This window comes from Brienomyrus brachyistius, chromosome 23 (assembly GCF_023856365.1).
Source record: "Brienomyrus brachyistius isolate T26 chromosome 23, BBRACH_0.4, whole genome shotgun sequence".
Classification (NCBI taxonomy): domain Eukaryota; kingdom Metazoa; phylum Chordata; class Actinopteri; order Osteoglossiformes; family Mormyridae; genus Brienomyrus; species Brienomyrus brachyistius.
The window spans coordinates 20650104-20671948 of record NC_064555.1 but is presented as its reverse complement, the minus strand read 5'-3'; the positions used below and the strand labels follow the sequence as shown (position 1 = coordinate 20671948).

Genomic DNA, 21845 nt, shown 5'->3' with positions numbered 1-21845 from the left:
TACATGAAAGTTATGAAAATTCACTAAGTGACCACGAATTATATTTGACCTGATTCGAACAATGTATTTATTGGCTTTGGATTTGCATTGAATCAATTCTAGTATATTACGGGCTTCACGGTGGATTTTGGCTCGCATAGGCTATGTAGGTGATTAATGTTTCTTTCTTAGATTACATTACAGACAATAGTATTTAACTATGAAGTCACTCGTTCAAAAAAAAATGCAGCTAATTAGTAAAGGAAAAAAAATACGACTTAATTATGGGTTACTGAAATCTTCCAACCGCTTATCTAGTACAGGACCGCAGAGGGCAACCCTGTTCCAGACAGCACAGACTTAGAGGACACGTACATTCACATCTACTAGGGGCGATTTAGAGAAACCATCTCGCCAACATGTATATCTTTCGACTAAATGGGAATGGGGATGATATTCTCATCCTCGCTCAAGAGGCGTGAAACAGCAAAGCACTGTCTGTCCCTAGCGGCAGTCCGTACCGATCTAAAAAAAAGCTGTAGTAGCCATAGTAACATGAAACAGCGCTAACACAGACAGATACTACCGCTGCGACCAGGTACATGAAATTCTTTGTCATCTTAGACATGCCAGTTGACAAGTGTTAACTGGAAAAAAAACGTAGACAGAAATGCTTTCCACGACTGTTCAGATGACGAAAAGTCCTTTAAGGCAGGGAACTAAAGCGGTCAAACACGCAGTCCGTGACAATGATGAGCAAACTAAGGTGGGTTAATTCGCTACCTCACTCGTCTGTCGTCACAAAATCAATATTAGTATTTAAAGTTTTAGGTGGTACTTGCTTACTGGTCGGTATATGTACGGTTCTCGTTGCTTTTAAATTTAAAGCGTGTCTCTTCGAAACTCATGGAAATCAGACGTGTGATAGAACTTCTGGAGGATCCATTTGCAGTAAGTGACCGGCATATTTTTATATTCCTGCCCAGCTGATGACACTTGCGTCACTGACAGGTACAGAGACATACAACGAAAATAAAACAATGTGTACTTTAATAACTTTCACACATTAGCTCGTCGACACGTCAGCTAGTGGTCTAATTTTTGAGAACAGGCAAGCCATTGTCATTGGATTTTTGTGTGTATATAAATCACTGCCCTTGCGTTTTCAGGGAACTTTGAAAGAGAGGCAACTTTTCCTTCTGAAGAAACTGTCAAAGAGGTGGAAGTATGGTGTTGTATCCTTCATGTCATGATTAATCTAATTATAACTTTACATTTGTCCACCACTGACCTACATTGGAAACATTTTTACTCTCTAAAGGTTTTTTTAAGGACTGGTGTTGCCTGGCTTTGTATAACTGTATCCCAGTAGAATGGAAAAACCTACCAACTAAAATCCCCACTGTCCCAATTACTGGTGATTTGGTCTCCAGGGATGTTTGGTGTTTAATGGCTTTTCCATGGTTATAATCACTTGAGATCACTTACTAAGCTTGTTTAATTAATACATGCAGAAGATAGGTGCATTTTCAAGGCACATATGTTCCATCTTTAACACATTGTACTTTATGGCATGGGCGTCGCCACCATTAAATCTGAGGGGGGCGTGTTCCCCTCACATTTCATAATTATTCGTTTGGACCCCCCAACATTTAACATAAAATATTAGTTTTATGCCAGTGTCCCCCCCCCCGCACATTCAAAATACTTTTGACGCCCCTGCTTTTAGGAGATTCTTTGGTTATATAAATAGAGAATTATTATAGACATAAGTATATGTGAGTGCTTTCGTATCTCAATTCTGTGCTGGATTCTGCTAAAATCTGGAACTCTGGAAGTCTCTCTGAATAGAAATTTTATAAGCAATGTAATAGTGCATTTTCTCAGTATCCTTAGAAGTGTAAAAACTTTGATTGACCGCAGCAGTGTCATATAGCAGATATTAGATTCTTCCCTTGAAAGCATTTGTTCTGTTGATATTCTTATGTGTTTTCCTTTATACTGACACATTGTAGTTTTTGAAAGACCTTGCTGGCATTTTCCAAATCCTCAACATATGTGCACTCAAGGGTCATCCCCAGTTCACTCAGGTGATGTGCGACCTGCTCCAGATATGCCGGTAAGACGTGTCTCCTCAGCAAACTCATCTCTACTGTACCGGCTGATGCACCGTTTGGTAATCAGCAATTTTTCTCTCTCTTCAGGCTTCCTTTCTTGAAAGAAAAGTCCTCGGACGAGTTAAATTATGCAACGACTGTTAAAGAATGTTTCTCTCAGCTGGGTATGATGTGGAGTTGGAGCTGGTCTTGGCAGGACTTGTCACTGGGAATTGTGGGAGAAAAGCTGACATGTTCTGCTGTTTCAGGTTACCTGATGAGGGTTCCCAGCACTGAAGTAAGGATACAGATCTGTGATTCCATCATATCCTTCTACAGTCCCCCTCCTAATACCAACTATCCAGATGGTACGCTGCCGGCACTGGCAGGAGCAAAGTTGCATGTCACATTCCAAGTCTCTCTGCATATGCTCATTGTAAGAGAGAGCAGTGCTTCAGCATGACCACATGAGGGCAGTAGTCTACAATTGGATGCTATTAAATGTGTCTCATCTAATTCAGGGTTAAGTCACTAATAAAATAAATAAATTGAAAACAAAATACTATTACACAAAATGGCTAGAACAATGTATGCAGTCATAGTCTCACACATAGCTTTGCCCCAGTAATGGATATAATCGTACCAAGACTACAGCTTTGTATTTCTTCTGTTTTACTCTCCTTTCCTTCCAGAATCAGCCGCTCCTTTTATGCTAGAGGCAGCCAATGGTCTTTTAGACCTGACTATTGGCTGCGCCCCCTTTAAATCTGATAGGGCAGTAATGGGGCAGAAAAATAAGGGCCCTAAAAACTTTAATGATGGTAGTTGCAGCAGATATCACATGTGATAATTGCATAGTGTTTATTTAAGATATACATTTGCAATACAATATACTGCTATATAGTAGACGAAGGTTGGAAATTATTTTAAGATAAATGTATTGATCAGAAAATGATCCCTGGTATGTAGAAGAATAATGCTGTCTTGCTTATGTCATCCAATCCCGCATCTTGTGCAGGGCGCACTGGAGGGTTCTGGCCCACCAGCCCCAGGTTCAAAGCTCAGATGGTGGAGCGCAGTGGGCTGGCGGAGACCTTGGTGCTCTCCATGGCGCTGCTGGAGCAGCAGCTGGAGGTGAAGCTGAGGCTCCTGCAGGCTCTTCAGCTGCTTTCCAGCTCTTCAGGTGAATGTACAGGATGTCAACCACATCCAACAATGTCGTCTTTACCCTCATCCATGTTTCTTTATACAGGGATCCTCTGTTAAATTCTGGTCATTGACTTTAAGTGTGATGAGCCTGACCAACTATTAAAAACAGCAATTTCATTTTTATATTTATAGCAGGTTTAGGTCACATCGAGCCTATTTATAGACATAAAAACCATGGATTTAATTTCTGTGTTGCAATTTTCAAGAGGTCATATTTCTTGAAATAACGCTGATTTATTGCAGAGGTGAACTGTGACCTGATCTTGAAGGCGCAGGGGGCCAGGATGCTCTGCACCAGGATGCTAGAACCGGATCCGTCGGGACAGCTGCTGTTCTGCTCCTCTGAAGTGCTGTGGAACCTACTGGAGAAAGGCTGTGCAGAAGAGCTCAGCTCCCAGCTGAGCGAGATGGACTGCATCCTGTGTGTAAACTAGGGATCGTGTTATTAATCAACACTAGGAGCCGCAGTACCTTTAAATGTAAAAGTACTTAAATGACTAGGCAGCATGTGTCATATTCCCAGTTGAGCTGATTAATTAACCATGATAGATTAAGTTGTTGCGTGGCTCAGTGGGTAGCACTGCCACTCATACCTCCAGGGTTGTTATCCTTATGTTGTGTGAGTTTCATACTGCAGTCTAAAGCCATGGAGTCGGTTGAATTGGAATCTTTGCTCATAGTATGTGAATGTGTGTTCTGCAAAGGACTGGTACCCCACCCAGAATGCACCTTTGCCTTGTGCCTTATATTTCCTGGTAATAGGGTTCCGGTGCTGTGCAGCATTGCACTGGATAAGTGGGCGCAAGATGGATGGATGGGTGGATTTTTGAGTTGTTGAGAAGCGGCTGTCCTCTGGTAGCTCAGTAACTAGTACTGTGGTGGTGCATTCTCCAGTCTATCTGAGTTTACATGTTCTCGTTGTGTTCGGGGGACACATGCTCTGGATTTCTTCCGGATTTTTCTGAATAGCTGTTATGTGCTTGCGTGGGTTCTGTGGTGGACTGCTGTTCTATTCAGGGTGTCTCCTATCTTATACTATTGCAGTTACTGGGAGAGACGCCAGTTTAACCACTGCAACCAATAATCTGCTATGAAAAATAGGTGGACGAGTCATTGAGTTTGTGAATGATAGAATTTAAATCTCATCGGAATGTTGTAGACAGCCCTGTTAATTAGATGAACTGGCTAATTAAGCTGCACTCATTGCTGACACAGATGTATAATTAAGCAAATGGCCATGAAGTCTCCGGAAACAAAGATTGGCAGTGACTTTGAATCATCGTAGGATGCCATCTTTCAGTCTGCAAAATTTCTGCCCTGCATGAGCTGCCCAGGTCGAGCACAACTTGAATGGCAGAAAATCCCAACAGCAATGTTCCAGTTTATAATGGAATGTCTTCCTAGAAGTATAGAACTTATTACAGAATGAGAATGAGATATTGGATGAGCTGTCGTCCACATATTTTTTGCAATACGGTGTAGCTGCAAGCGGGTAAATCACGCTGTGTAGACACAATAAAATGAATGCTGTAATCTTCCTGGTATTGGAGCTTCGTGTGATTTTATTTGCTGAACAGCATAATCAGAAGAGGAGGAAATTGTAATTAAGAGCTCAGCTGAAATGAGAACAACCTGTGAAGATCTGGATATCGATACCTCCGGATTAGAGGGCACCGTGAAAGGAAGAAAGTTCAAATGAGTTAATTATTATTTTTGACAGATGCGCTTAGCTCAGCTAATATCAGATGTCATGTAATGCATTCCGGACCATAAGTAGTCACCAATTATCTGGAATAATCCACTTGAATCTACCTTGGTGTTAACTGCAGTTACAGAAACCTTATACCAGCATAGGGAGTGATCCAGCATCGTCTTGCTCAGTTCCCGCATTTCACCAGTTCCACAGAATCATACTGTTTACTGTCTCTCTGTGTTGTAGGTGTTTAAAAGAAGCTTTTCTCAGCCTGCTTTTGAGTGGATATCGGCAGTACGAGCTGCAGCTCAGAAACGACCTTCTGGTGATTATCTCTCTCATAGCAGAAAATCCCACCGCACCGCTGATCGTAAGTGCAGAGCGTCTAGTGATTCACATTCAGAGGCAGACATGTAAGGTCCAGAAAGTAAAAATCCAGACCACGATTTTGTTGCAACCAACCAGTTGAGTTTAAAGGGTCACAATCACAGAGTGCTCTGTGGAAACAAAAACGTGGACTGGATTTTTACTTTCTGGATTTGAAATGTCCACCTCTGGTAACATTAATTTTAAAACATTACTTATAAGTAAGATGGATGGGTGGGTGGGTGGATGGATGTATGTAATATATGAGAATTATTCCACCACATTTTTTGGTTTCCTGATTATTTTCTTTGTTCATCAGGAGAGTGGGTTAGCTAAGCAACTCATCCTGTTTCTCACATTCCCCGAAAGTAAGTGTTCATGTTTTATAATGAACAGTAATCAACATTTAATGTCTTCTTGATATTTATATTATTCTTACTTATGATGCATTATCAACAAGCTCTTTAATAGACAACTGAGATCAAATTGTTAAGAAACTGAACTGATATTTGTATCTTTGTGTGACTTTGTCTCTACCAGATGCTAGTAAGTTGTTTTCTGCTTTGCTCTAGTTAAAACCCAGAATCCACTTCTTCATAGCTTCAAGCTATCTTTAAACAATGAGGATTTTGAGATGAAGAAACTTTTCTTCAATTTGATTTTTGTAATGTCAAGGGATCTTTCTGCTTTGCAGGTAATCGCAGAAGAAAATTTAGTTAGGAATCTTACCAGGTGAAATTTGCGCATTTGTGTCCGAAGTATGAATCATTTACTTTATAAACAGTCATCACATTGTCTAAGCACGTTTTAGTGATAAGAAACTCAAGATGTATTCTACTTTTATTCCTTTGTGCATTTATGCTCAAATAATTGGGACCATTTATCTTTTGCCAGTGTTGATAAAGGATTGACCTTAGTAGGTTTGTTTACCCCTATGTATTTCATTCTGGGTATTTTTCAGCTGTTCAAAGATGGCCGGGTTCTGTTGGCTCTGCTGCATCATGCCAACCCTAACAGGAAGGTGGAGCGACACGACTGGTCCTCCATCCAGCAGGAGGAGCTGCAGCTGCAAGCCCTGGCCACACTGGCGTCCGTGGCGCCGCTGCTGGTGGACGAGTACATGACTTGCCAGGGGAACACACGCCTGCTGCTGCTGTTGGAGTGGTGCACAGAGACAGGTGACACAATGGGGTTAGGGGGCACAGGAAGCTGCAGAATGGTGGTGGGAAACCTTAAGGCTGCGTCCGAAATTGCATACTTGTTTTCTACGTAGCTGTAGTGACTGCGACACAATTTGAAAGTCGCGTACACTGGAAAGGGTAGCCCTCATGCATTATGAAATCACACGCAAAACTGATTTAATGTGAATTTTTAAGTTCATATCTATGTTCAGGGCCGTGCTCAGGCATAGATAAAGTATGTCATTATGCTGTTACCTCAGTTTATTGGTTATCCCACATTTTACAACCACCCATCCATTTTCTGAAGCCATTTATCCTATTCAGGGTTGTGGGAGCCCTGGAGCCTATGGGCTCTTTATCCTGGGCTGAACTTCCTGGCAAACGCATCTTAGATGCCACGGGAAGACTGCAGAGCTGGTGTCTACCTACCTCCTGTCATACACACACTGGATGATGTCATTTCCGTTGAGTTGGATGTGTTTCGAACAACATTTCCAGATCTGTGTAACAGAGCCTACACACATTCTTAGTCTTATCGAGTACTCTCTCTCCAGTGGTGTAACTTATTGGGAAACCAAAATCCAAATACCTTTCCAAGTCTGTTTTGTTTTGCTCATGTGTGGATCAGTATTATGCAAAACATTGCCCTGATATTTCCAAACCACTGATTATGATTGAGTGTAATGAGCATTAGCCATGGCCAACTCACAGCCACAATTACATAATGTTTTTCCACATTAAACATCTATTTGCGAATTTAGGTTCCTCCCATATTGATACATGCGTTTGTATCATTGTTCACACTCCAATCCAAACACATGTACCAGCCATGATATAAACCATTAACATGATGTACTTTTGTCCTCCCGAGCTCTGCCTGTGGGTTTTTAAAGCAAAACCTTCCTGTTTGTTCTCATGACTTTGGAGATCTTGCTGATCTTTGTTGATGGTTATTAACACAGCACACGGGCAGGATCTTTTGCATTACTTTTCATTGTTGTTACATTTTTTGTACAATTTTCCTTGGATTCCATTGTTTGAAATTGGAATAAACCCAGTTTTCTTGTATATTTTTTTTGTACAGTATTTTGTCCTAAAGGCATTACATTAGAGGAAGTTATTCTATGTAGTTTTGTCCCTTTATTCAATCCTATTAATCTATTTTCCGTGCGCGTAAATGCCGCTTTTGACCGTGAATATGCTGTAGCCTCAATGCTGGCATGGTGTAAAATGTTAACCAACCAACAATAGTACATAGGAAAAGAACATTCTTACTTACTTAAAGCTTATAGTTTAGAACTTGACTTTAGACTTTGGAATGATGACTTGATTTAGGACTTGAGGGTTAAGACTTGAGATTTCCTTATTACTTGAAAATCAATGATTTGTTGTTGAACACACTATATTCTGTGTGCAACACTACACTATCTCACTGGAGCAGCAAAGAAATTTTTGTCAAGAAGGTGGAGGAAGTAATGTCTCAACACAAACTTAAGTAGAAAACAATGCCTGGTTACAGTACATTAGCTGACTCAAATTGTATCTTTTTCATTAATAGTTCTTAATGGTTTCAACTTTTGTAGGCATCAAATGACAAAATGTATTAAAACATACAGGTCAGGTTATATGTAAGATGGTGACCGCATTGTGTCACGTGCATGCTTACTGTTCTCATGCATACATGCAGTACATACTGCATTAACGGTCGAGTAGTACGCTTCTGACAAAATTTAGTACCTACTGCATATATATGAAATTTCAGACGTACATTTAGAATCCTGCAACCAATCCCCTTTTTGGCTTAAACCAGTGGGGAGGTGGGTTAAACAAGTCAGTGATTAATAATGCATGGCAGTACCCTCCCCAACTTGGATCTTAAGCTGGGTAAATACCAAGCCAATGGCAAAAAACTTAACGACTGATTGGCTCCTGTCGAAATTTGCGCTAGAACACACTGGCACTACTAGAGGTGACGGCTGACATATTCCACAATGGGAAAACAGTGTCACCAACTCGTTTTGATGTTGATTCAATGTGTTAAATGAGGCAAATCAGCAGCAACGGCGTCATATTATGTCTCACACACTGACCCAACTTCCTGACAGCCTGATGGCTCACGATGGCCGAGAATCAGCTGTGTTCCACCTTTAGAGGCTCAGCTCTTGGTACTTTAGGCTGTATTTCAGAATGTAAAAATAATATTTTACAATGTCTCATAATGAGTACTGGGTGACACATACACCTTCTGTTTTTTTGCATATGTAGCAAGGTACCCCCCCCCCCCCCCTCAAAATATGCTGATTCCGGCGTCTATACCTCCACATGGGTCCTGTAACTGGAATCTATTATAATACATTATCCACAAGACAAGCAAAAACTACCATTACATAAACTATCGTAATAATTGTTTAACGAACAATGAATAAACACAGAATAATCTGTTTATTCATCTCAAAATGATAAACTGTATATACGTATGATTCAAACGTGTGTGTGACTTCCAACCCTGTTCTAGTAACCTATGCCTGTTTTTATTGTAACATTTTCTGAAGCTCGAAGGAATGCTTAATTTTAATATCTGTTTAATTGCTTAACTTAAACTTGTGATGTACAGATTATTCATTTAGAAAAAAACTAGGCCTACTTGCAAGCAAGTACAAGCTGAATTTCAAGCAGTTTACTGTTGCATGTCAAATAAATACTGAAGAGACTTACTTGCGTAGATGCAGGTTCCCTTTGTCAAAACAGACAGGAGAGGGTGCTGAAGCACTCTCAGCACTTCCAGCTCTACAGCATACTTGACAAATTAACTAGAGTGGTTGGGATTTAATTATGATCTGTCATAACTACTTGTGTAGCACAAACTATGAACAAAAAAATACATTTATGAATGAAAGTGTCCATTATAAGGCCATCATAAGCTGTACAGTTACTCATGAAACAACCATTAAAGTATGAATTTAAAAAAATTGACAAATAACCCCAGAGAAGTCGTTACCAGTTATCAAGTTTGCTAATATTAGTCAGTGAAAACTACTGCTAGACCGCAGCTAAAGTGTTGTCATACATCTGGGGCCATGCTTTACTGGAACTGAGTTGGAAATTACTTTGGGAGTAGTAAGCATTTTATTTTGGTGATGTCATTTTTTATCGTTTTCACAAAAAAGGAGATATCAGGGTAATTTCCGTTTTGCGTAATATTGATCCACACATGAGCAAAACAAAACAGACTTGGGAAAGTATTTATAGGTCAGTTATTGTGAAAAAAAAAACAGAACAGTTGCCTTCACCTCGTTTGTGATCAGGAATAAAATTTCAGGAAGTACTTTAACCTGTTTAATGTGTGAATTAGTTAATGCTTCTTGGTTGACCTAAAACTCAGAAGGTGAGCAGAGACCTTTCGAACTGTCTACCTCAAACAGATGCCTGCTTTGGACAGGGGTACAGCTGCCATGATGCCGGGGGCCGAGGCAGGAGAAAGGCCCACATGCGCTATTGCGTACGTCTGCTGAGAGCCATGGCCGCTCTGGCCAATGAGCAGCTCAACCAGGACCTGTGTGACCAGGGGGCCATCGGGCAGCTGCTCGGTATGGATGTCAGGAGTCTGCCTCCGCCTGCAGCTTCTGAGCATTTATGCTAAAAAAGTGAAACATCTGTAGCATTGTAGATCGATAGAGCTGCCATCCCCATCGCACCCATCCAACAGTCAGACCAGAGTCAGATTTGTGTGCTTGAAGCAGGTGTGTAATTACTCATAGGAATCATGGCTAGTTTTGAGAAAGAAGGTGGGGAGGACGACCCCGTGATGGTGGAGATCAAAACTGACATCCTGCTAACGCTGTCGGCGCTGTGCGAGGAGGACCTCCACAGGAAGGTAACCGTTTGAGATCTCAGTGGAATGGCGAAGTAGGATGAGGCTGCCCCATAGTGCCGGCTGGAATACATGTGCACATAGCCCTCAGTCACCTCAGTGCACTGGCAGATTTGGGAGGAGCACCATTCAAAAGTCAGCAGCCATACCGCCTGCAGTTCAGACCCGGTGATCGATCTGAAAGTCATAAAACCGAGGTCCTGACTCTTCAAGGTCATAAAAGATCCTGGAGCGTCTTTGGAAAGAGTAGGGGTGGTACCCCGATGTCCTGGCTAAGATTGACCACCTTAGACCTATCAAATATGGCCTCCTTCTTATACTGCAGATCTAATTGGTGGATTCTCTCCTGTTCCTTCACCATCCTAGCTAATGTGTTCTGAGTGTACTGACACAGAATGGCTGCCGTTGCATCATCTGGGTGGTTGTTACACAGTGCTGGCAGTTGAACTGGCTCCCCATTGGTTTTGAAAAGCGTTATATAACTGTAATGTTTATTCATTACTCATTCAAAAGCACAGTAAACAGGTAGGGTTTTTCACAGGAGCTGTTCGGGCTTGACGGAGTAGAAATAGTGGTACGTTTTCTCAAGTTGAGCACGGCGAACTTCTACAGTGGCCTCGGGCATAACAAGCTGATTCTTTCCACTGTGGACTCTGTCTGGTAAGTGCCAGAGCAGAGTGGCTTTGATCTCGTTCATGCTGCTTAACATGATGCTAAAGTGTGTCCTGTTCTGAAGGTCCTGTATTGTTGGGTGCTACATGACTGAAGATCTGTTTTTGGAAAAGGAAGGAGTTTTGCTTCTGCTTGATCTACTTCAGGTCAGAAAATAATATTGTGCTTTTGTTTATATATTAATGTACCGTTATTCCTTAACCTCACCCATTCATGCATTTTTAGTAGCTGCTTATCTAGTAAGGGTCTTGTGAATGGGAATCACAGGGTGTATCCTGGGAGTATCAGAGAGCATAGCACTGGGCGTACCACAGGGCGCCGTCTGGGAGTATCAGAGAGCATAGCACTGGGCGTACCACAGGGCGCCGTCTGGGAGTATCAGAGAGCATAGCACTGGGCGTACCACAGGGCGCCGTCTGGGTGTATCAGAGAGCATAGCACTGGGCGTACCACAGGGCGCCGTCTGGGTGTATCAGAGAGCATACCAGTCGGCATACCCCAGAGCCTTGTCTGGGAGTATCGGAGAGCGTAGCACTGAGCGTACCACAGGGCGCCGTCTGGGTGTATCAGAAAGCATACCAGTCGGCATACCCCAGAGCCTTGTCTGGGAGTATCAGAGAGCATAGCACTGGGCGTACCACAGGGCGCCGTCTGGGTGTATCAGAAAGCATACCAGTCGGCATACCCCAGAGCCTTGTCTGGGAGTATCGGAGAGCGTAGCACTGAGCATACCACTTCCCGTAACCTGGGGTTATCATTGACCATAGCACTGAGCATATCACAGGGCATATACTGGGTGTATCAGAGGGCACTGAGCAACTTTACTGTTATTTAGTCTATTCCTGTGCTCACATCATGAATATTCTAAATCAGTACGATTCACATTCTTTGCCTTTGTGCTTTCAGTCCTGCCCTCAGTGCATGCAAAATGAGGTGCTTGGGACCCTGCTAGAGCTGTGTGACAACCCAAAAACTCTGCCATACATGAGTGCCTGGAGGGGGGGCCAGGAGGGCCAGACCACGGCGGCGCTCCTCACCCACCTCTGGAGGGAGGAGGAAAGAGAGCTGGGCGTAAGGCGCCACCCCTCTGGAATGATCGCAGGTAGATTTTGACAAGGGCCAAACTGCGATGGCTAGATGGTCAGAACATGTCCAAAAGGGCAGATCTTGTGGGGTGCAGCTAAAAGTGGTCCAAGGATGGCCAAGCAGTGAAGTGGCAATGCGGCCATGAGCTTCCAAGGCTAACTGACGTGCGTGGGGGGGTGAAGGCTACTCCATCTGGTCTGATTCCCATAGGAGAGCTACTTTAGCAGAAATTGCTGAAAAAGTTAATGCTGGCTTTGATAGGAAGGTGTCAGAACACGCAGGGCCACTGATGAAAGCACATGTGAGCGTCAGAACTGGACCATGGAGCGATGGAAGAAGGTGGTCTGATCTGATGAGTCGCGTTTTCTGTTATCATGTGGATGGCCGGGTGCGTGTGCCTCGTTTACCTGGGGAAGAGACGGCAGCAGGGTGCACTATGGGAAAAAGGCAAGCCGGTAGAGGCAGTGTGATGTTCTGGGAAATATTCTGCTAGGAATCCGTGTTATTTTGACACATACCACTTGTATATACATACACACACTGTATGTAAGGTTATAGCAACAGTCCAGAGTCATTTGCATGATTTGTTGCTTTGTTCTTTGGATGGACAGACGTCAAGAAACCCATCCTGTCTGCCTACCAGGAAGATGCTTCAGCTGAGCCATTGCCTGCAGACCGACCCAGTGCCTCTGTGATGGATGTGACAGAGAACCTCCGTTCCAAGATTTATTCCATATTCTGTCATCTTGGTGAGTTGGGAGGCTGTCTGATCTGACCACAGCAGGTAGGGTGTGATGCCTCGGAGATTCATGTTATTAAAATGTTTGCAGGTTTCGAAAGTCTGCCCGGATTGACAACTGAGGACTACGTCACCCTTGTGATTATAAGGAGATACCTGGATTTTAAGGTGAATAAATCAGTTCCTATTTAAAGCATGGATGACACTTTGATGGTCAGAAACCTGCCGCCATCTGTCATACGGGTTCATTGATTGCTAAGTGTGTAAATGGCTTTATCGCAGGTGGGGGAGGTGTGGGAGGAGATCACCAGGAGGCTGGAGCTTGAGGGGGTGAGGCCCGTTTCTCCAGATGAGGTGGCCCTGCAGGCCGTTGCAGAGGCGGCAGAGAATGTGGCCCAGGTGGCAGCCTCACAACAGGCAGAGCTGCTGGAGCTTCAGCAAAAGAAGGACATGGATGAGGAACAGCTCATGTACTCAGAGGTGCTCACCATTCACTTCATGAGCTCTAGTGAGACCTGTCTGTCTGCTTGCTGGTCCTTAACCCCACTGTCCCTCTTTACAGATATATCCCTTATTTCATAGGGCTTTAACAATGTTCATTCAATTTTTCTTTATTCATAGATACGATCTAACCACAAGCAGGAAGAGCTGATCACAAAATCTTGGGAGCATTTCGTAGCTAAGACATCCGACTATAAGATTTTGCTGGTGAGTTCGTCATTCATTTCTGAACTTTGCATATTGGTTTCAGTCCCATAACTGACTGGAATTTAAGACTTAATGAAAACTGAATGGATATTTAACAGAACCACATTTGAAAGAAAGCCGTCTTGTCTGGTAAAAGTGAAGTATTTCAAACTGGGGGGTGCGCCTGCACCAAGGAATTGCAGGGGGTACTCAGATGAGGGGAAAAAAACAGAACTGTATGGACTAGTTGAGCTAGGGGCAGATCTATTTTGAAATTCCAGTCTTAAAAAACATTAAAAATAATGTGAACACATTATATGCCTGTACACATTATATGGTGCTAACAAATGAAAATAATTTAAATGGGTAAAATAAACAGGCGCTGCTTATTAAATACATTGAACTGTTATGAATAATAACCGAGTGAAAGTTTACTGTGGGAAAGATGCTTTGTTAATGCTTACATACTTGGAGGAACCATGGAGAAATTTCTAGCTGTTGGTAGCTTGATGAGAACATGTGATGGCAAAGAACGACCTAAACTGAGCAGAAACAGAAAATATGACAACGCCGAAGATCACAAAGAGATACTCGTATGTAAATTCTGCTCTCCTCTCTTTTTGTACAAAATGCTCTATCACTTTGCTATATCAGCATGGCTCCTTGTCAAGCAGTTTGACCATTTTGAAGACAGACAGCTTAGTTAATAAGCAACTACCAAACTAGCTTACAAAAAATCACTGAACTTGCACTGAAAATTAAACTGATAAAACTCAGTTAGAACAACTTTATTTACAACAAAAGGCAATGGTGAAAGATAACATACAAAACAATAATCTGTCATTAGCGTTGCAGCAAAATGCTTCTGTGCCCCTGCATGCAACAGAATCAGTGAATACCGCAACCCAACCCCCCCGACAACGAATGAAACTTGTCAGTTGTGAGCATTAATGTCATTGGTAGTTTATCCTGTCTTGCTGAGATGTCTCCCAATCACCTTGCAGGAAAGCCCAGCTTCCAGGGGAGTCTAAAATATCTGACTGTGAGTCTATCTAACCAAGCATCATTGCCTAAGCAAAAACTATTTATGAAGCTCTCATAGACTCCCAGTGAAGCACGGCGACTGGCCAGGCTCCAAAAACACGTAGTCAAAGCATACTCTATTCTCCATTTAGACAAAGCGTACATAAATCTTCCATAAACCTCCACTGATATATAATGTAAATCAGCATCTATGTGCGGTACGTATCCTGGCTTCAAAGGGAAAGTTAAATTATGTTATGGGAGGTATTTTCTGCAAGAAATAAAATGAAAATGATAAAATGAAAATACGTTTTAAAAATCTCCACCTTGCCATTTAGTTTTTAAAGCCTATGTGCAAAAATCCTGCCAAAATGTAAATTAAAATGAAGTAGCACCATTTGCAATGAAAGCATAATTTTCTACTCATGTATGAGTCAGATGTGAAAAATAAAAAAATAATAATTTAATAAATAAAATTGAAAAGCCTTCTTATCATTTTCTTGTGCTTTTCAAAACAATGCTTTTCATTTCCCAATTTCACTTCTCCAAAAATGCAAATGGTGCTGTGTAGCTTTCCAGGCCTCCGTTAGGCATGTTCCTTCACTTTTGGGAATATCTTGTCTGTCGTGATATAGCAAAGGGATAATTCATATTCCTGGGGATAATCCCTTGCTGTGATTTGCAAACCCTTCAGGTTGCTATCAAATCGAGGCAGCACTGAACTATAGGAAGCTTTCAAAGCCTTTGCAGGCACAGCTGGATAACCAGCAGTTTCACTTTTACTTCAGTCCTCCTAACACTCGATATTTCGGTGACTGCTGAAGTGAAGGATCTGCTTCATAAAATTTGCCCTTAGCATCACCCTAAGAAGGTTAGATCAGCACTGAGGCGGTTCTCAGTGCCTCTCACTGAAATAGAAGGCAAACAATTCAAAACCCCTTGGACATGTATCATCCAATGTGACAGATGTGGAGCCACTCACTCCTAACACCTTACTGATGGGGTTGCCTGACTGAACAACTCCAGAGGTTGTTTGCTTAGACAAAGAGCTCCACAGCCACTGCAGATGGAGACAGTTGATTTCTTTAGGAATTATGTCCACACAATTCAGGCCAGTTATAAGTGATAGAAAGATGAAACTGAATAGCACTGACTAAAGGCCATGTCAGAAAACCGAACGACAGCATTCTGAAACAAACATCTTTCTATGAAGATTTGTATGCCAAGTCCGCCAAAGTTGCATTGTCATGATCTGCAAGTATGGGAACAAGTCGCTCTTTGATGAGTCCTAGTCAAGTCTCAAGTCATGTGCCCTCAAGATTGAGTCCAAGTCTTTCCATCCTTTATGCTGTCGAGTCATCAAATTTGTGACTCAAGTCAGTCGAGCTGTGAGTCATGTTACTCGAATCACTATCTTGTATCTTGTACCTATGTCCATTTTTTTTAGCTTTAGTGATTAAAACTTGCTGCAGCAAAAACCCACCACAGTGTGTCATAGGTCAAGTCATTCATAGGCAGAGAAAGGTTGAAAAGAGAGTGCCCAATTCTGTCAGGGTTGTTCTCAAACAGTATCTATGTCCCTGTACATCTGGGGTCACCGACATGGGGTCCGCGGGCACCAGGGTGCCCCCAAGGACCACATGAGTCACTCACAGACCTGTTCTCAAAATAGCACAACTCATCAGTGAGCAGCATCTAGACTTTAATTTAATCCCGCTGCTTTTCTTATTTAATCACATTTGCATTTATAGAGTATAATTAATCATTAATAATAATATATAACTAAAGATAAACTGAGCAAATTTGTTATTTAAGAAAAGTGTATCAAACTGGTAGCCCTTCGTATGGCTCAGTACCCGTGAAGTAGCTTTCAGTTTCAAAAAGATTGGTGACCCCTGCTGTACATGCAGGAGTGATGCATCTTTCGGAGATATTGCATTCAGCCAAATGAAAATGTAGACAGCAGAGAATTAATACACTCTAAAACTATAAAATTAACATTATGCTATCCAAAGGGGAGACTATTATCTTAAGTATTGTCAAGTCATGGGATCCAGGTCGGGTCTAAGGCTCAAGTCACCCGCTCTCAAGCCAAATCGAGTCCAAGTCTTTCGATCAGTTTTGTCAAGTCAATTCATAAGTTATCAAACTTGTAATTTGAGTCTGAGTCAATTTGTGAGTGATCAGTGACTCGAGTCCGCGCCTCTGACGATCTGTCATCTGTCATTTGGAGAGAGCTTGATTTCTGCAGATTTCAAATGCATTAAAAATTAATGAACAACAGGATATCAATCTTTTACACATGCGATACATTTTTTTGAATTGGAAGAAAACATTTTGTTTGGTTTACATGACTAGCCTGTACAGTGTATTTGGTGACAAGTATTTTCAGCTGTTTGCAGCTGTTCTGGTTGCTTGTTTATATAATTTTTTCTTTGATTTTTTTAAGGTTTAATATTATGCATTTTATATTTGTATTATATTTTATGTTATTGGATAATATTGTGGCTATTTCTTTTGATTTTAGTATTGTATAATTTATACAATTGCATAAATCATAGACTTGTCTATATACAATCAATATCCAACAAAAAGCTGGTTAAAAATGAACAATAAGCTCTGTGTTATCTATCACTGTAAGTAACTGAATGATGGTGTTACTCTGATAATTTCAATATTAATTTTGCTTATCTTGATATACTTTGTTGTAAAGTTTAAGGTGTTGCACGAGTTTAACTTCACCGTGTTCGAGACACTTTTTAGAACCGGGTGTCTCCAATATCTTCGCCTTTTTCTTTTCGTTGTTTTCTTAAAAGGAACAAGAAAAACTCGTCACCAGTGCCGCTAGTACACATTGTGCAGTAAACTCTCATTTCCACCCCCCAGATTCTTACAAAAAAATCACAGTATTGCCTAACAGTCAGTATACAATTACCTGTGGTCATCTATGACATTCATTATGTAGTACAAGCCAAATCGTTGTTATGTTTAGGTAAGTTTTTAGAGAATGAGTTGCTGTACACATTCACAGAATCCCCTTCTTAAACCAAATTGACAAACACAGGGGTATACTGAACTGTTAATTCAAATCAAGAGGCATGAATATGAGTGTGTGTGTGTGTGTGTGTGGTGTTATATTTGCCAAATGTCCCCACAGTGTGGTTAAACTTTTTAGCTTGTGGAATCATTGTTATGGCCTCCACAATACAAACCTTTTTTTTTTTTTTTAAATCTATGAATGCAATCAAAAAAACTAAAAATACCGAAGTCTTGTATTTTGTTTGGTTACTTATGGTTAAGGTTAGGGCTGGGCAGATGTTTAAGTTGTCATAGTTGGAATTAGCGTTGTGCCCATAGAAATAAATGGAGAGTCTACACAATGATATGCCTACCTAATCTGTGTCTGCCTCTGTCTGTATTTGAATAATGGGGAAAACATTTCTGGGTTTTATTAATCATCAGCAACTTGAAACACTAAAGAGGGGTGGGTATTTCATCTTGAGCTAATGTAACTAGCCTAGCTTTCACCGCTGGTGTGATCACTGTTACGATTGGATCAAAATAATCACATGACACACAGTTGGAAGAGAAAATAGGTGTAATGCGTAATATTTGCAAAATATACAGCCTCCCCTAACTTTAAATAGACTAATAATTTTGTGGTTTACATGTATTATAGTGTTAATTATAGTAACTAAGGATGAAACAGTTACCGGTTTTACGGTAAACCACGGGGAAATTCCCACCATTTAGCGCTACCATTTCAAATTTTAATCATTATTAAAAATTGAGCTTTGAAAAAAACACTCCAATGTTGTCTAGCATCAACCAAAGTTGGCAACAGTCTCTCAGATGCAGGTGTGCAGGGCCATCGTTTGTTTTCTGTCAGTGAAAACATGGAGGAAGGCAGAGACGGCAGGATATTTAATGTTAATGCACATTTGATATGGGTTTAATATGTTTGCATAAGGTCTCTGTGTTATTCTTTTAATGTTTGTGCAAACAAAAAGTGCATAGTGCTGCTGTGTGATTATGAATATAAGACTTGGTGAAATGATTTCTGTCTGTGTCAGCAGGCCTACTCTTTGACCATTTTTGTTACATATTAACAATACAGTAATAATTCTGATATCCGTAATAGTCATGCTCATATAATTGCGAAGCAAAATTTTCATACTGTTTTATCTCTAGGTATAATGTGTAATATTTACAGAATATACAGCTCGCACTAACGTTAGATGATGATTTTATGATTTATACGTGTTACAGGGTAGAATTGTGAAATGAAAAATGACCTTTGTAACATTAGTAACGTGTTCAGGGCTGAACAGGCTGTGCCTGCAGCAAGCTGTTGGAGGGATTTCGATACGAGATCATGAATGATCGCATCGCAGTTTCTGCCTGGGTTTCAGAACCTCTACATCCTTAGTGGTGACAGTTACTCCCTTGGCTGTGTACTTTGGGCCTTACGGCTTTGCAGACCGTTTACATGCACAAACAGCAATATAACACACCAAAGGAGAGGGGAAAGTAGAAAAGGGTCCCTTTCAATGGGGTGACCAGATAATCCCTGTCAGGAAGGACACTTTGAGTTCAGGCAGGGTTTGTAATCTAGCATTTCAATTAAAAGGACCTGGATTTCACTTAAGCACTGAGTTCTTGCCGTATGTCTCCTATAATCATAGTAATTGGCACTAATATAAATGTGAAAGAGCTGGATGAGTCTTTCAATCAAGGAAACAAACTAGTCAAAGCAGAAGAAGAACTGACATACTTATTTCTAAGTAGGTTGTAAAACCTGAAGTACCTCAAAGTGCCCTCCCTGACATGGATTATCTGTTCATCGTACTCTAAATTATTTTATCAGGAAATCAGCAAATTGCTACTAAAATAACTATAAACCAGAAAAAGCTGAGCTTGTCACCTGGACTGCACCACAAAAAACTCGCACCACTACTAGTACTTGAACATAGAGGGTTTTACTACCCGAGAGATCTTTTTGCATGAACTGGAGACCACACAATTGTGCATGTAACTGGGCTTTTCAAAGCATTGGCCTGATATCAGATTGCACTGGTCCATGGGGCACACAGCCAGCAGAGCACTCCAAATTCTTTCACTCCCATTAATGATGCCAATGCACAACCAGGTACTATCAGTCAAAGGGTATCTATTGTGTTAGCGGAGGCTTATAGGAAGAATCAGAGTACTATAGCATGCATGTGATTAAGTCCTTCTTGAACATGAGAGATCATATAAGGTTTGAACATTTTTACTTTCTGTTCCCTAGAAGCTGAAAAGGCATTGTTTACCAGTTTGTCTGTGTTCCTGGTTTCCCATTTCACCACTGAAAATAAAACCAAAGCAAAGAAAGATGACACTACACCTCCCACCCCCCTCCCCCCTCACAGTATATCATGTGTACGCACTCACAATATGAATTTCTTCTTTATACTGAATTCCTGTGGGGATGCAATAATTAATGTCTCTAGTTCATTTCTTTAATTAGAGTTATTCCAATCTACAGGAGTCCAAAAAATATCAGGAAAACTGTATAGAGTCATCCAAAGTGAAGACTGAAGATGATGGATCTGTTTTTCACCCCACCCGCATCTCTGGTTTATATGTCACAGTAAGTGTATGGCTTTCGAAATTGTATCACAAAGCAAAAGATCCTTTTAACTCTAATCTTAATCCCTTGCTGATTCACCTTTGATATTAGACTCTGTTGCATTGCTTTCTATCATGATATGCAAAGTCACCTAGTGCCTCAGACAAAATGTGTTATAACCTGAGCACTTTGATGTCTTCTGTCTCTTTCATCAGCTTCTTTCTGGAGTGGCGTTTTGAAAATTCACAATCCCGCCGAACATTTTTGCGATTTTGGGCATTTCAAGCCCATTTATTGCACCTGATAGATTTTTTTTTAACCTTTAGCTTTATGTGCCAATCAGCTGCAGACCCACAACCCCCCACACTCGTGCCTGGAAAACATCCCTGTTGCTTTCTGGTTGCTTTGCAGAATTTCTGTGGCCGTGTGGTGACAGTGGAGAGCACCCCCACGCATCTGACTGGAGGAGCGCTGGCCCACACAGAGCTGGCCCTGGAGAGGGTCCCTATCCAAGGGGGAGCCCCACAGAAACTCCCCATAGCATCTCAGAACCAGGAAATACTCCACCAGAGCCAAATGCCAGTCAAATAAAAAGCTACTGTCACCTTTATCTTTTTTTTGCACTTATTTTCAAATAAACAGCACCTCTCTGTCTGGTTCCCTGAATCACAATTTCCTGGAGCCATAAAACTTATATTGACTCCACTTCCTGTTACAGATAACCCACGTGTTGTACACATAGTCTGAGCTGGATTAAACCTGACCCAGTCGTTTTCCTTCTGTGAATATAGCTTTCTATAGCGAACTACATTTATTATAAATCATGCGGTTTGAAACCGAGATGCTAAACCTTTGTTTTGTTCAACAAACATAAGTGGTGGATGAATGCACTCTCATTGTAAATTCAACAGCCTATTGTAAAAGGTTATTAAAAAATATTATTTCAAAGTATTAATGTCTAGCACTAAGTAACAAGCAAGTGCAGGATAATAGACATGGCGACACACACGAAGTGACTCATCCATCTACTTTCCCAATGCTTATCTACTACAGGTTCTTGGCGATACCAAGTAATTGAGTTACCAAAAAATACAGCTTTTTGTGGTACAACAGAGTCTACTTGTCAATAGGTTAGTTGCGATAATGGAGTTCAGCATGTTTACGAAGCAGAATAAGACACAAATCAATGTCAAGGCTTAAGTGTTTTGTCTAAAGGAAATTGTGCACAATAAAATAGCTTGCTAGTGTTTTCCTTTATCGCCTTTATCTCAGTACGATTATCCAGCGGCCATCCATCTTCCGACTGCTTCTCCAGGTCAGGGCCATGGGGGATGGCTCTCCCACGCAGCACCATGTACGTCCCGCACAGGATGCCGGACTGCTACCTGGGAAGGTTCCCTGTGTAGTTGGTAAAGTGATTCGACCGGTCAATTTAGACAGGATGAAAAATATGTCTGTTTTCCCAAATTACCAGAGATAGCAAAGATACAAGGGATCCCGTCCAGATATTGACGTCACAGTTAGCACATCTGAAAAGCAAATGACGGCTGTGGAAATCTTTGTCTCTGGAGCTCCTTGCCGGCACAGCCCTCTCTGTTTTTAAATCTAAGTTTAAAATTGACCTACTTTATG

At 41.4% G+C, this 21845-nt stretch overlaps 1 protein-coding gene across 2 annotated transcripts; it reads left to right on the top strand.

The window, feature by feature from the left end:
* The first annotated feature begins 511 nt into the window (after positions 1-511).
* On the top strand, positions 512-20823 carry LOC125719547 (cilia- and flagella-associated protein 69-like). Of its 2 annotated transcripts, XM_048994420.1 has the most exons (24): positions 537-577; positions 691-745; positions 868-930; positions 1149-1214; positions 1995-2098; positions 2184-2260; positions 2345-2443; positions 3094-3258; positions 3528-3705; positions 5224-5347; positions 5663-5711; positions 5916-6037; positions 6305-6521; positions 9947-10111; positions 10283-10398; positions 10937-11055; positions 11132-11213; positions 11974-12169; positions 12765-12902; positions 12984-13060; positions 13175-13372; positions 13514-13600; positions 20130-20234; positions 20625-20823. In XM_048994420.1, exons 3-24 carry the CDS (start codon positions 886-888, stop codon positions 20802-20804), a joined length of 2709 nt encoding a protein of 902 aa, XP_048850377.1. In that variant the 5' UTR covers positions 537-577; positions 691-745; positions 868-885; the 3' UTR covers positions 20805-20823. The 2 variants fall into 2 exon arrangements, with proteins under 2 accessions (XP_048850376.1, XP_048850377.1); XM_048994419.1 differs by having other exon boundaries at positions 512-745.
* The last annotated feature ends 1022 nt before the right edge of the window (positions 20824-21845 follow it).

Coding starts and splice junctions, on each gene's coding strand:
- LOC125719547 (XM_048994419.1), top strand. CDS start 650: ATGCTTTCCACGACTGTTCAGATGACGAAAAGTCCTTTAAGGCAGGGA. Junction 3,259..3,527: donor GCTGCTTTCCAGCTCTTCAG/GTGAATGTACAG, acceptor GATTTATTGCAG/AGGTGAACTGTGACCTGATC. Junction 6,038..6,304: donor GGGATCTTTCTGCTTTGCAG/GTAATCGCAGAA, acceptor GGTATTTTTCAG/CTGTTCAAAGATGGCCGGGT.